General features: G+C 40.3%; 1 protein-coding gene across 1 annotated transcript in view; it reads right to left on the bottom strand.

Annotated features, from left to right (window-relative positions):
• Positions 1 to 10,425, bottom strand: part of casp7 (caspase 7, apoptosis-related cysteine peptidase) — a 59,824-nt gene extending 49,399 nt beyond the window's left edge. The window contains exons 1-2 of the mRNA XM_068052945.1: positions 10,321 to 10,425; positions 4,587 to 4,704 (exon numbers count right to left, since the gene is read on the bottom strand). Of these exons, the coding sequence (XP_067909046.1) occupies positions 4,587 to 4,702 (116 nt within the window). The 5' untranslated portion in view covers positions 4,703 to 4,704; positions 10,321 to 10,425. The remainder of the gene's footprint in view (positions 1 to 4,586; positions 4,705 to 10,320) is intronic.
• Positions 10,426 to 14,352: the final 3,927 nt, after the last annotated feature.

Here is a 14,352-nt window from a genome sequence, read left to right as displayed (position 1 = left end):
ACTGAACAAAAGCAACCAGTTCAAAAACTGACTCTACACCAAAACCTGGAAGGAGGTCAGAAAGACTTTGTAAACCAGTTATTAAACTTGATTCGTAAATACAGTGCGTTGAAGAGAACCAAAACAAAAATACTTGGTTTTGAAAGGGGAAGCCCATCATATAATGTATTTGTAAATTATGCTAATGACAATGACGTAAATAAACACTTCCTTGAACTGGCTATGTTTGGTGTCCATTTTTTCTGCTAGTGCCACCTGAATATATTACATAGGCAAAGCATCGCCACTCAAGTCGACTGTGTGTGATGATAACTATATCATGTAGTGTGGCTTTTTTCTTCCTTGTGTGGCCTCTGCACCAGAAATACAAGGTCACTCTGGGCTCGTCCATTCACGCACTTTTCAGTTTAACCAGGTTAAAAGCAGACAATAGACAGGATACACTGTGACAAACGTGTCCTACTCAGGACTATGGTCAGAATATCCCAAGAGTTAAGGCAATTAGGTCAGAACACTCAATGGAATTCAAAAACCCTCCCACATATTGTGCATCATTGATACAAATATTGAACAGATTATTGATTATTTTCCATGACATGACTTTGCTGGGTGCAGTTAAGCGAAGGTAGAGAGACTTGTAGGAGGTACCTCAAAGCATCAGGTTTTAAAATGGTTTTACCTGTGCACAAGGTGAGTAGGTTTAAAAACAAAATGTGACAGCGTAAATACGAAAGTAACTGAAGTGCTCTGGGAAAGGAAAGGAGGTTATTAAAATGTAAAATGTAACTGCAGACTTCTAATCAACAGCCTAGATGTGCGAGTCTGATGTTCACATGAGTTTTAAAAATGTTTTAATCAAGCAGGCATGTTGCAATTTCTAATGGTACATTCCAATAGTTATCATCCAAACAGGTTTCCAATAAAAGCTATACTTTATCTGCAGCTCTTTTCTGGTGTCCAACAAGCTATTTGTATATTTGCAATAGAATTTCAAAACCTATATATGGGACTGTTTTGGAATTTCATCTAGTTTTTAAATTTACTACAGTTAAATAGGCAGATCATCATGATTAAGATGTCAGTGCATGAAATGTAATGTTTTATAAGCAACATAGAAAGGACATTAAAGCTATACAAAGTGAGGGTGATACCAAGAATACAAAATTATAGTTAAGAAGAGAGAATTAAGATATTGGGACTATTTCCACTGCAGCAGGGAAGGCCAAGAGGAAAAATTCTGAAAGGTTTTGATATACTAAACAGGGAAAACTACTTCTTCTGGTTGGAGTGTCAGTGATGAGAGATCATCAATTTAAAATGGTTACTAACGGAGTGAACAGAAAGCTTAGGAGGAATTTATTTACACAAAAAGATGTTGGGAGTATGGAATAGAGAAGTTAACATTGAGGCCATCACATCTTTTAAGGAAAAATTGGATAAATATTTGAATCTGAGGAAGATACAGGGCTATGGAGTAGGATTAGTTTTACATTGCCCTAGTAAAGAATTAGCAGCAACACAATGGACTGAATGGCCTCCCTCTGTGAACTTCTAGGATTTTATGTTGCTCACCCACTTCCATTCTAACTCTTCAGCGAGCATTTATATATAATTTTTTGGCTTGGCAATGTCACCTGATTGATACAAAGCAAAAAGAAAATCAGTGACGAGAGCTAAATAGATGTTAAGAGTAGAAATCTTCAATCAAACTTAAGCCTATTTGTCACTCTTAGCAAGTACAGTGTTATACAGAGCTTATATTTGACAGCTTGTAACCCTATCTGAACCCTGGCAGGCTTCAGATTTTCCTATTTTTACTCTAGATGCTGAAGAATCCAAAGCAATGCAGAGGAGCCAACCGGAGACAGACTTCTACCAGATGCCAGCTTATAGTTTGTGCAGCATTGGAGATTTATGGTCACCTCTGAATGCCGGACACCAAAGCAGAGCAAATAGTCCCGGCATTAGGCACTCAAAAGGTGCGAATGCCAAGAAAAACAGTGGAAGCCAAGTTTACCTCTTTTGCTTGCCCACATATGGGTAGGCGTACTTTCTTGAGTGCATCAGAGTTGCCTTCTCTTCTACCCACTCTTGATATGCTGAGGAATCAGCTAGAGGTGGGGAAGGAGGCAAAAAGACGAGGTACACATCTATGAAACTGCTTCAATATTAGTTACAAAATGCACAGTTGGTTTCCGTTTCATGGATAGTTTTCTTCCCCACAAATAGTCAACATTTTTCAGTCTTGCAGAGTGACATGGTCCTTTCAGCATTTTCCTTCATTTTGTGGATTTCTGCTCTAAATCATCTGAGTTGTTCAGCTGATTCCCCTTCAATCAAATGAGTTGACTCCTTTAAGGTTTTAAAAGAATTCTCTGTTTTGGTTGCGGTTTCCTACCTGTCTCCATATCTTTACATCACCTGTTTGACCCACTTCATTTCCTAGAATTAGATGCAGCATTTCCCCTTTTCTTATTAGACGAATAGCATACTGATCTATAATACAGTCTTAGGCACACTAATGTAAACCATCCCCTTCTTTGCTACTTTTATCATAGACTATGTTTGGATAAGTAGTCTCCTGATATTTGTTTACATACCTCTTACTCCATTTCATTTCCACTGCTTCCATCTATAATAATCTCCTAATGAAGTGATTGCTCCCTTCTTATTCCTCCTTAATTCAATTGAACAGATTCAGCTTTTGCACTCTCCTTAGGTTCTAGTGCCGTACTGAAACCTTTGATTAACAGTGTTCCTCATCTCCCACTACCCCCCCCCACCCCACTCTATTTTCCTATTCTATTCCTGCTAAATATTTTGCATCAAAAAATGTTGGCAGCACCCAGTCCTGTTCTAGTTTAAGCCATATTTATATTAATGCTGTTATATTGTACTCGCCACACCAAATGGTGTCTCTATCTCACCAATGTATATTAATGTTTTTTTTATTCATTCATGAGATGTGGGCGGCACTGGCTAGGCCAGCATTTATTGCCCATCCCTAATTGTCCTTGAGAAGTCGGTGGTGAGCTGCCTTCTTGAATCGCTGCAGTCCATGTGGGGTACGTACAACCACAATGCTGTTAGGAAGAGGGTTCCATGATTTTGACCCAGCGACAGTTCCAAGTCAGGATGGTACGTGACTTGGAGGGGAAATTGCAGGTGGTGGTGTTCCCATGCATTTGCCGCCCTTGTCTTTCTAGTTGGTAGGGGTCACAGGTTTGGAAGGTGCTGTCTAAGGAGCCTTGGTGCATTGCTGCAGTGCATCTTGTAGATGGTACACACTGCTGCCACTGTGCATCCGTGGTGGAGGGAGTGAATGTTTGTGGATGGGGTGACAATCAAGCGGGCTGCTTTGTCCTGGATGGTGTCGAGCTTCTTGAGTGTTGTTGGAGCTGCACCCATCCAGGCAGTTGGAAAGCAATTCTTCATACTCCTAACTTGTGCCTTGTAGATGGTGGACAGGCTTTGGGGAGTCAGAAGGTGAATTACTCACCACAGGATTCCTAGCCTCTGACCTGCTCTAGCAGCCACAGTATATATATGGCTACTTCAGTTTAGTTTCTGGTCAATGGTAACCCCTAGGATGTTGATAGTGGGGGACTCAGTGATCATAATGACATTGAATGTCAAGGGGAGATGGTTAGATTCTCTCTTGTTGCAGATGGTCATTGTCTGGCACTTGTGTGCCAGGAATGTTACTTGCCACTTATCAGCCCAAGCCTGGATATTGTCCAGGTCTTTCTGCATTTCTACACAGACTGCTTCAGTATCAGTCACGAATGGTGCAATCGTCAGTGAACATCCTCACTTCTGACATTATGGTTGAAGGAAGATCATTGATGAAGCAGCTGAAGATGGTTGAGCCTAGGACTCTACCCTGAGGAACCCCTGCAGTGGTGTCCTGGAGCTGGGATGATTGACCTCCAACAACCACAGCCATCTTCCTTTGAGTTAGGTATGACTCCAACCAGCAGCGAGTTTTCCCCCATTCCCATTGACTCCAGTTTTGCTAGGGCTCCTTGACGCCATACTTGGTCAAATGCTAACTTGATGTCAAGGGCAGTCACTCTCACCTCACCTCTTGAGTTCAGCTCTTTTGTCCATGTTTGAACCAAGGCTGTAATGAGGTTTGGAGTTGAGTGGCCCTGGCGGAAACCAAACTAAGCAGGTTATTGTTAATGTACATAATTAATGTACATATAATTCAGATCTGTCACTCTGTTGAAATGCCTCGGTATGTTTTAGTATGTGAAAGATGCTATATAAATCCAAGTTGCTCTGTGCGTGGCAATCTTTCCTTTTTGTTCTGCCTACTTTTTTTAAACAATTACTTTCCTGTTTTTCTGATCTTTCCTACATTCCTTGTCCTTTTTGTATTGTAGTCTGTTTCCTCACCTTGACGAGCACATAATTCACACAAAAGATAAATATGTAAATTTTTGTAAATATTTACTAAGAATTGACAAGCTTTACAAGCTGTAAACCTACACCCTACCTTGAAGATGGTAATACTAATTTCCATTTTTGACCGTTCATTATTTTGGTGGTGTTCCAAGAGGTGCTGGAAATTTAAAACTTACTTGAAATTTAGAAATCTCATTGACCTGTCCGGCTTGGCATCAGTAACATCTCCCGCTGCTTTGTCATCTTCCTCTGTTGCTGCTACAGCAGAGGAGCCATCTTCCTGTTCAGCCATATCTAGTACATGACAAGAGTTATTTACTATAATTTAATGAGCATGCCTGAATAACTAAACTCTGAACTTAATGCAAATATCCAGAAATGCGTGATCATTGAAGCTGGTAATATTTAACTTACTGAGAAATGGAATAAACTTCACTAAATGGTTAAATAATTAAAATCATTCAAATATAGAATCCAAACAACAACTGTTAAAACCAAATCATTCAGGAAGTTTAGCAAAAGAAGTAAATTAGTCATATTCATAAATATGTAAGTGTATAATGCAGATTGACACCTCTAATGCTAACCTAGCTAGAGCAAAGAGTTGTATACACTACTTAGTACATTGTCTCTTCAAATAAAGTTTGGATCAGTTTTTTCTAAGGCTTACTTCTTCGTATATTCTTATATTTTTCAAGAGACTAATTTTGTTCTGAGCTGACATCCACCCACATCCTTCCAGCAGGTATCAATGCATAGCAATCAGCTGGAATTCTAGCCAATTTCCTCATTCTTGCCTGATCTGTATAGTGTGGCTGTTCACATGGCTTGGGTCAGTCAGTAGCACTCTTCCGATTGTATCGGATGGTAGTTGACTTAGGCCCCATTCTGGGACTTGAACACACAATCTAGGCTGATGCTGCAGTTCCATACTGAGGGAATGCTGCAATGCCAGAGATTCTCTCTTTTGGATGATGAATCTGTCCGTTCAGGTGAATGTAAACAATCCTACCGGATTATTCAAAGACGAGCAGGAATTTTTTCTGCTGTCTCGGCCTACATTTCTCTTTTAACCCACAGGAGCAAAATGAATTAATTGGCAATTCAGACATTTGCTGTTTGTAGGATTTGATTGCTGTTTTGTACAGATATAAAATGGCTGCTGCGGTGTCGGTTTAAAACAATCCGATTTTGTTCGGACTGAGGGCATTTTTAATATTAATTTCAAGTAATGGAGACAATGGAAAATTATTTTAGACCACCTTAGCTAAGCGAAATTTACTGGTAAATATCCTACAATTATATGGGGTCCACTGTATTTGGTTTGCCCCAAGAGCTAGATGCATTCAATAAATGATGTGGTCACTAATCATACCCAAACCCCGTTAGTTTTTCACCTTTGTTAATAGAGCAGTATCAAATGTGAATACAGTATCTTGTAAACATCAGTATACTAACGTGACACTTGCACATTAGTACACATCAGCAAGAACAAATCCACTGTGGACAGCCACAAGCAGGAAGCAATTTTAAGTAACCAAAAAGGCCGAAACCTCGGATAATATAAAATCACTTTAGTATTGATGCGAAGTGGCTTTGGACACGCAATGATCCAAAACATGGAAATCATGCAAGTGAATTGGCTCCAAAGTGCGCTAAAGCCAATAGGTGTGAGGCCACTTTCAGGAGTTGGTCCACTATAAAGATAAGCTTAATGGAGCTTTTTAAAAATAACATTAAAGTGATCATTTAAGTTTAATGTATCATTTACTCTCATGCTCCTTGGTTTCTGAACAGAATGTGACATGCTGCCAGAAACATAACTCACTCTATTGGAACCAGTCTGTGAACAGTACTTGTAGATAATGATGGCTTTAATTACTGACCCAAATCTTTATGTGGAGCTCACATAGGCTCATTACACAAGTCGAAATGCTTTTAATTTACTAATTTTTTTCTTGTCAACCATTCCCTTTCCATTTTGCCTGAGGGTAATGGCTTATTGCTGGGCATGATTCTACAAACAGTAATAATCAGCAGACAATTTAACTACCCTCCCAAACATCACAGCTGAGCATGATTCTTTCCTCACCCAAAGCCTATACATATGCTTTTCCAGTATGGGTCCCTGAATATCAGTTGGGAATAAGAACCTTGGACAAATTTCCACTCCTTAAGCAAGGGCACTGAGGTAAATTAATAGTATTATATCACAGTCTAGAGATTAAATGCAAATAAGTACTGTTCTAAAGAGAGAAGGATATGTGAGAATAGCAAAGTTATTTTAACAGCCAACTTCAATCAATTTAATTCATGCATTCTTAAGATATGGGCATTGTTGGGAGAGTTGTAAAGATTCAGGATAAATCTTGGGAGTTGGTAACAAATAGACTGAAGGCTAGAAAGCAATGGGTACTTGTTAAATAAGTCATATTGAAGTGGTGGGAGGATTGCTGAGTGAGGTGCCAGTGAGCAGCGTTGGGATAACTACAGTTTCTGATATTCAATAATGACTTAGAAACTCAAATAATCTGATTTGCAAATGACATTAAACTAGGAGGAGCAGTTGATTCTGAAGAGGAAGCTCAGAAAATATAAAATAAGTTGAGTAAAATATCTAAGATGGCTTAGGACCTTAGGGAAGATGCAGAGGAGATTTACCAGAATAGTAGCTGGGATGAAGTACTTCAGCTACGTGGAGAGACTAGAGAAACTGGGGTTGTTCTCCTTAGAGCAGAGAAGGTTCAGGGGAGATTTGATAGAAATTTAAGGTTTTTGCTGGTTTCTCCTTATTACTTCTGTTTCCAGTGGCAGAAGAGTAGGTAAGAAGAGGATACAGCTTTAAAAGATGATTGGCAAAAGAACCAGAGGCAACATGAGGAAAACATTTTTGACACAAGTTATGATCTGGATTGCACTATCTGGAAGAGTGGTGGAAGCAGTAAAAAGTAACTTTCAAAAAGGGAATTGCACAAATACTTGGAAATAGACAAATTTGTGGAGATATAGGGAACAAGCAAGAAAATGCGACTGATTGGATAGAAAAAAAAAAAGATTTGCATTTATATAGTGCCTTTCACGACCGCCAGATGTCTCAAAATGCTTTACAGCCAATTAAATATGATCATATGAATTAGGAGTAGAAGTAGGCCATTCAGCCCCTCGAGCCTCCTCCGCCATTCAATAAGATCATGACTGATCTGTTTGTGTTTCGAATTCCACACTCCCATGTACCCCCGATAACCCTTGCCTAACAAGAGTCTATCTACTTCCACCTTAAGAATATTCAATGACTCCACCTCCACCACCTTCTGAGGCTGAGAGTTCCAAAGTTGCATAACCCTCAGAGAAAAAATTTCTCCTCATCTCTGTCCTAAAATGACCCATTTAAGCCTACTCTGTTTCCCGTTAGCTAGCCAATCTTCTATCCATGCCAATATGTTACCCCCTACACCATGATCTTTTATTTTCTACAATAACCTTTGATGTGGCACCTTATCAAACGCCTTCTCGAAATCTAAGTACAATACATCCACCGGTTCCCCATTATCCACAGTATATGTAACTCCCTCAAAGAACTCCAATAAATTGGTTAAACATGATTTCCCTTTCACAAAACCATGTTGACTCCGCCTGATTACCTTGAATTTTTCTAAATGCCGTGCTGTACCATCTTTAATAATAGCTTCTAACATTTCCTCCAAGATAGATGTTAAGCTAACTGGCTTGTAGTTTCCTGCTTTCTGTCTCCCTCCCTTTTTGAATAAAGGAGCTTTATTTGCTATTTTCCAATCTAACTGAATCTTCCCCGAATCTAGGGAATTTTGGAAAATTCAAACTAACTATCTCACTAGCCACATCTTTTAACACATAGGATGAAGTCCATCAGGACCCAGAGACTTGTCAGCCCACAGCTCCAACAATTTGTTCAGTACCACTTCCCTGATGATTGTAATTTTCTTGGGTTCCTCCATCCCTTGCATTTCATGACTTACAGCTAATACTGGGATGTTAATTGTATCCTCAATAGTGAGGAATGATGCAAAATATTTGTTCCATTCATCTGCCATCTCCTTATTATACATTATTAATTCCTCAGACTCACTTTCTATAGGACAACACTCATTTTGGTAACTCTTTTCTTTTTTAAGTATCTATAGAAACCCATGCTATCTATCTTTATATTTCTAGCTAGCTTTCTCTAGTACTCTAATTTTACCTTCCTTATCAATCTTTTAGTCATTCTTTGCTGTTTTTTATATTCTGTTCAATCTTCTGACCTTCCTCCCATCTTTGCGCAATTATAGGCTTTTTCTTTAAGTTTGATACTATATTTAACTGTTTTAGTTAACCACGGATGGCGGGTCCCACCCTTGAAATTTTTCTTTCGTGTTGAAATGTATCTATTCTGTGTATTCTGAAATATCCCCTTCAATGTCTGCCACTGCATCTCTATTGACCTATCCCTTAACCTAATTTGCGAGTTCACTTTAGCTAGCTCTGCTTTCTGCCCTCTTAATTACCCTTATTTAAGATTAAAATACTAGTCTTGGACCCACTCTTATCTCCCTCAAACTGAATGTACAATTCAATCATATTATGATTGCTGCTACCTAGGGGCACCTTAATTATGAGGTCATTAATTAATCCTATTAGTTGTACAATACCAGGTCTATTTTAGCCTGCTCTCTAGTTGGCTCCAGAATGTATTGTTCCAAGAAATTATCCCGAAAACATTCTTTGTACTCCTCATCTAGGCTACTTCTGCCCATCTGAGTTTTCCAGTCTATATGTAGGTTAAAATCCCCCATAATTATCGCTGTATCTTTCTGACAAACTGCCATTATTTCTTCCTTTTATACCCCATCCTACAGCGTGGTTAATGTTAGGCGGCCTGTACACCACTCCCACAAGTGGCGTCTTGCCTTTATGATTTCTCATCTCTACCTAAACTGCTTCTACATCCTGGTCTCCTGAACTTAGGTCATCCATCTCTGTTGCACTAATACCATCATTAATTAACAGAGCTACCCCTCCATCTTTTCCTAGCTTCCTGTCCTTCCTAAATGCCATATACTCTTCAATATTCAGGTCCCAATCTATGTCATCCTGCAGCCATGTCACTGTAATGGCTATCAGCTCGTACTTATTTATTTCTACTTGTGCTCTCAGTTCATCTGTTTTGTTTTGAATGCTACCTGCATTCAGATACGGAGCCTTTAATTTTGCCCTTTAATTATTTTTGTCCTTTTATTATTTTTGTAACCTCTAGCCTTATCTATTGATTTACTCTTACACGGCAGCTGGTGGAATTTAAATTCAATTAATTATTAACAATTCAGAATTGTAAATTAGTCTCAGTATTGGTGTCATAAAACTATCGATTGTCATAAAAACCCATCTGGTTCAATGTCCCTTAGGGAAGGAAATCTGCCGTCCTTACCTGGTCTACACGTGACTCCAGACCCACAGCAATGTGGTTGACTCTTAACTGCCCTTTAAAATGGCCTAATATGTCAATCAGTTTTCAAGGGCAATTAGAGATGGGCCAGCGACACCCACATCCTCTGACATAGAAAAAAACTATATGCCACTGTCCAGGGCAGTTGCTTACAAATAAGATGGTCATATTTTAAAAAGCTAAAAGTCACCATCGGTACTTAAAAATAGGGCAACAAGTATTTCCATTAATATTTAGTTTTATCTACACAGTTGAGCATATTGTCGTGGAACTAGTTTTTAAGTATTAATAATTTTGAAACAAAGGACATCACATCAAACTGAAAATGATTGGATCAAAGTATTTATGTGGAATCTGCGAGACAGATCGCACACTTATCTAAAAGAGATGTCTTTCTACCCTCCAAATCCAAAATCGAATTAAATTCATGAGAAAAGTTTTACCAGTACCTTCGGCCTAAGCGATTAGAAGCAGCAGAGTGAAACAACAGGAAGAACCTTTCTTCACAGTTGGTCGGTTGTCGCTGAAATTGACAAATTGTGTTCGACGCAGTGAGCTGAGGAAATGATTGGATCTGAAACTGAAGGCTCTGAGTAACCAGTTACAGTTCCGCCCCCTGCACTCACTTCAATAAACCCAGCACTTCAATGGCTGTGGCTGAAGTGTGTACTTACATCTATATATCGTTTCAAAATTGTACGGCAAATAGGATTAGCTCCCAGTCTCGGATTTAGTGGCGGAATCCCTGATCTCGCAGATTTGAAGGACAGTTTTATTCGGAGTTCTGGAAATGGCTCAAGTTAGCGAGTTTTCACTGGGTGTTTCCTCACATTTCCTGTGTAGGATGCAAGGGGTAAATTTAGATCCCTCGGCTCCCAGTCCGATAACACGCTGATACCGAACTTCCAATTTATTGGGAACCATCTACTTTCGGAAAATTCAGCTTCCTTTCCCCCCACCCACGAACAAAGACGAAGTGGCGCTTTGAGAACATCCTGCATTTCCTATTGTAGTCTGTACAGGGCGCAGGTTTGATGAAGTGTGCACGTTCACTCCCTCTTAGTTTTTTTCGAGGAGAGACTATGTATACACATTACATTTGCAGCAAGATAACGATTAAAAAGCTTCACGTATAATTCTGAGTGAAACAAATGCACAAATTGCATTAATACAACACCTTTGACGTCCTTCCCAAAGTGCTTTAGAACGCCCTAATTAGACAAAAGTTGACTCAGCTAATGTTAGGAGGGGTGACCAAAACCTAGCCCGGGGTGGGTAAACTGGGTCTTCCGGGAGGAGAGGGAGTTTGAGCGTGAGGCCTGGATGAAGACACAGCTGCCAATGATGGAGTAAAGATAAGACCAGAGAGGCCTAAATGGGCAGAGTGGAGAATTCTTGGGGTGTTGTAGGGCTGGAGGCGGTTGAGTTGGGGAGGGACAAGGTCATGAAGGGATTCATATACAAAGCTGATCATTTTAAATTGGGTTTCAGTCCCCCAACAGCTCCAATGTATGTTAGCAAGGACAGGGGTGATGGGTGAGTGGGACTTGGTGCGGGATGGATATGAACTGCAGAGGTTTGCATGAGCTGAAGTTTATGGAATGTGGAGAATGGTAGACTGGTCAGGAGAAAACTGGAATAGTCATGTCTGAAGGGAACAAAGAGATGCATAAGGGTTTCAGTAGCTAATGGGCTGAAGTAGGGGTGGAAGCAGAGGATGAAATAGGCGTTTTTGTGTCCTTTATCGTTAACTATTACATGTCATCTGGTCCTTATCAATTTACAGCCAGAACATATCTTTAATCTTTGTCTTGCCTCTGTGACCTGAATTACCTGTGCACGTTTTGGCTGCTGCAAAGGTCCTGAACCCATTTCTGCGATCTCCATTTTCTTTCTTCTCATGGACCATTCTGTCCTGTCTCCTTCCTTTCCTGTCACCCAGTCATGCCATCTTTCATTTGTCTCCTCTTAGGTATTTTTCCCTCCAACCCATCACTACTTCTCTACATACCCTTCTGCTGCATTCCCAGGCTTGTATTCCTACCCCCACCCCGACAAGCCTATGTCTGTGCCTCTCCTGCCATTCTCCAAAGGTCCCATTGAGTCATCCATTGCTGACTCCTCATAAGCAACAGCTCTGATGTCCCGTCTTCCTCTCTTCCTGACCTTTGCAGCCAGTGTATCCAATGGAGCTCATTCCCTTCCCTGCTCACCTCACCTATCACTACCCCTTTGCTCTATTGGAGAATCAAAAATAACCACCCTTTCGGCATTTCTTTCCAGAATGTCAGTTCACTCAAACCTTACATCTGTAACTATTAAGGGCGATTGCATTGTCATTTTGGCTTTGACTGACATTTGTGTTACTGGTGGCAACACTTACTTCTGGTTATACTTTCCACCATCTTCCTCCCCCAAACTGCCACATTGGCAGTGCGGCCATGATCACTAAGGCACATCTCAGTCTTTCTCGTCCCCTTGCCCATCTCCTCTGACACCTTGTCCTCTTTTGAGCACCTCACCTTGGTCCACTCATCTTGATTCTCCTTTAAAATCATTCTCTACCACCCTGTCCTAGCCAGAATTTCTCGAGATATTTTACCTCCTCTCCTTTCAGCTTTTGCACTGAGTGAATCGTTATACTCGGTGATTTAAAACTCCATTTTAACTCACCTTGTCCTCTCTTCACCTCTACCTGAATATAAACCCTTTACCCACATTTGTAGTCACCTCCTGAACCTTGCTGTCTATGGCAGCTCTCTAGTCCTATCATCAAAATGATGAATAAGGCCATATCCAACCACTTCCTTGTGTATCTCACCACCCATGTTCCCCTACCCTCCTCCAATCCCACTTACGTCTGCATCCTGCTCTGGAAAAAAAATACTCCCATCTCTGCTCTGTTAGTGCCAATGTAACTGCTCCAAATTACTAACCATTTTTGCAGCTAGTCTCTCTCTCTCTCACACACAGACATTAATATATTGTCATGAGCATGTGCTATGCTGAATGATAATTTTTTAATCCATCGGTTAGAAACCTGAATTAAACTTTTAAAAAAAGGGGAAAAAACTAATAAAAGGTGACTGCTAGCAGCTAAAATAGTCACTATACTTTGCATCAAAATACCCGACATTCCAATGTATTGAGGTGGGGACATAAGGTCTGGTGAGTCCCCATCTAGAACAATGGCCTGGGAATTTTGAATGGACTACCTGTCCTGTCCTCATTAACAAGACATTAAAGGCAATATTGGAACATTAACACTGGTGGAGATGGACCACTCAAAAGGTAATCACTGGAACAGTAGGACCCAGAGAGAGATTGGAATTCTTAGACATGAACTAATTAATTTGCAAGAGAGAGAGAATACACACTGGGCCATGTAACAGACCCACCATCTGTGTGTTTTAAGCTAGTTGCTCTCTCTCTCTCTGCAGGTAGACAAGAAACGGAGACTGACCAGTAAAGACCCAAGTGGGGTCTCTCTCTCCAGACCACCTTGCAAGTTTGAACTCTGCCTATTGGCTGTAATCATCCAAGCCTATCATTGCTGTAGACCGTCCCCCTGAAGAAAACTTTCTGCATCACTGTCTCCAAGAAAGCCCTAAACCAGCTGGCCACATCTACAAGCTGGAAGCCTCAGGACCATGGCGCTCAACCAGAGGACAACTGAGTTACCAAACTCCATACACTGTGTACTTTGTTTTTATTGCTCCGGACTCTAATCCAACCAATCTATTCTTCCCCACTCTGTAACCTATTTGCGTCCGTGAATCTCAGGAGCGTGTGAGAAAGTTGGAACGTAGTTTATTATTTTACTTAGATTGGTTTAAGTACAATAAAGCTAACCCCTTTCTTTGTTAAACTCAAGAAAACCTGTCTCGATTGGTTCTTTTATGATCATAGCATGTAAGATGGTTAAACAATCACTAAATTGGTAAGCATACACACTTTTTAAAAAGAAATATGGCCTGTTGCAGTCAAACATGGAGGGGCAAGAGGGGAGGCTTTTGACCACACCTCACCTGATCGTAACAATATACATACATATTACATACACAATGTACAGCCAATGAGAAGAAAAAATATGGGCTATCAATTACGGAGTTAAGCTGTCCCAGCATTTCTTATCACCATAAAACATATGCAGCCCCACTATAGATGCTGGGACATCTGTCTTATAAGGAAAGGTTGGACAGTTTGGGCTTGTTTTCACTGGAGTTTAGAAGAATAAGGGGAGATTTGATTGAAGTATATAAGATGCTGAACGGTCTTGACAAGGTGGATGTGGAAAGGATGTTTCCTCTTCAGGGGGGATCCAGAACTAGGGGGAAACTGTTTTAAACTTAAGGGCCGCCCTTTTAGGACAGAGATGAGGAGAATTTTTTTCTGAGTGTTGTGCAACTTTGGAATTCTGCTTCAGAGGTGGTGGAGACAGGATCATTAAATAATGTTAAGGCAGGGGGTAGATAGGTTCT

This window comes from Heterodontus francisci, chromosome 20 (genome assembly GCF_036365525.1).
Source record: "Heterodontus francisci isolate sHetFra1 chromosome 20, sHetFra1.hap1, whole genome shotgun sequence".
NCBI classification, from domain to species: domain Eukaryota; kingdom Metazoa; phylum Chordata; class Chondrichthyes; order Heterodontiformes; family Heterodontidae; genus Heterodontus; species Heterodontus francisci.
The sequence above is the reverse complement of the archived record's forward strand: the minus strand, read 5'-3'. Positions and strand labels throughout refer to the sequence as shown.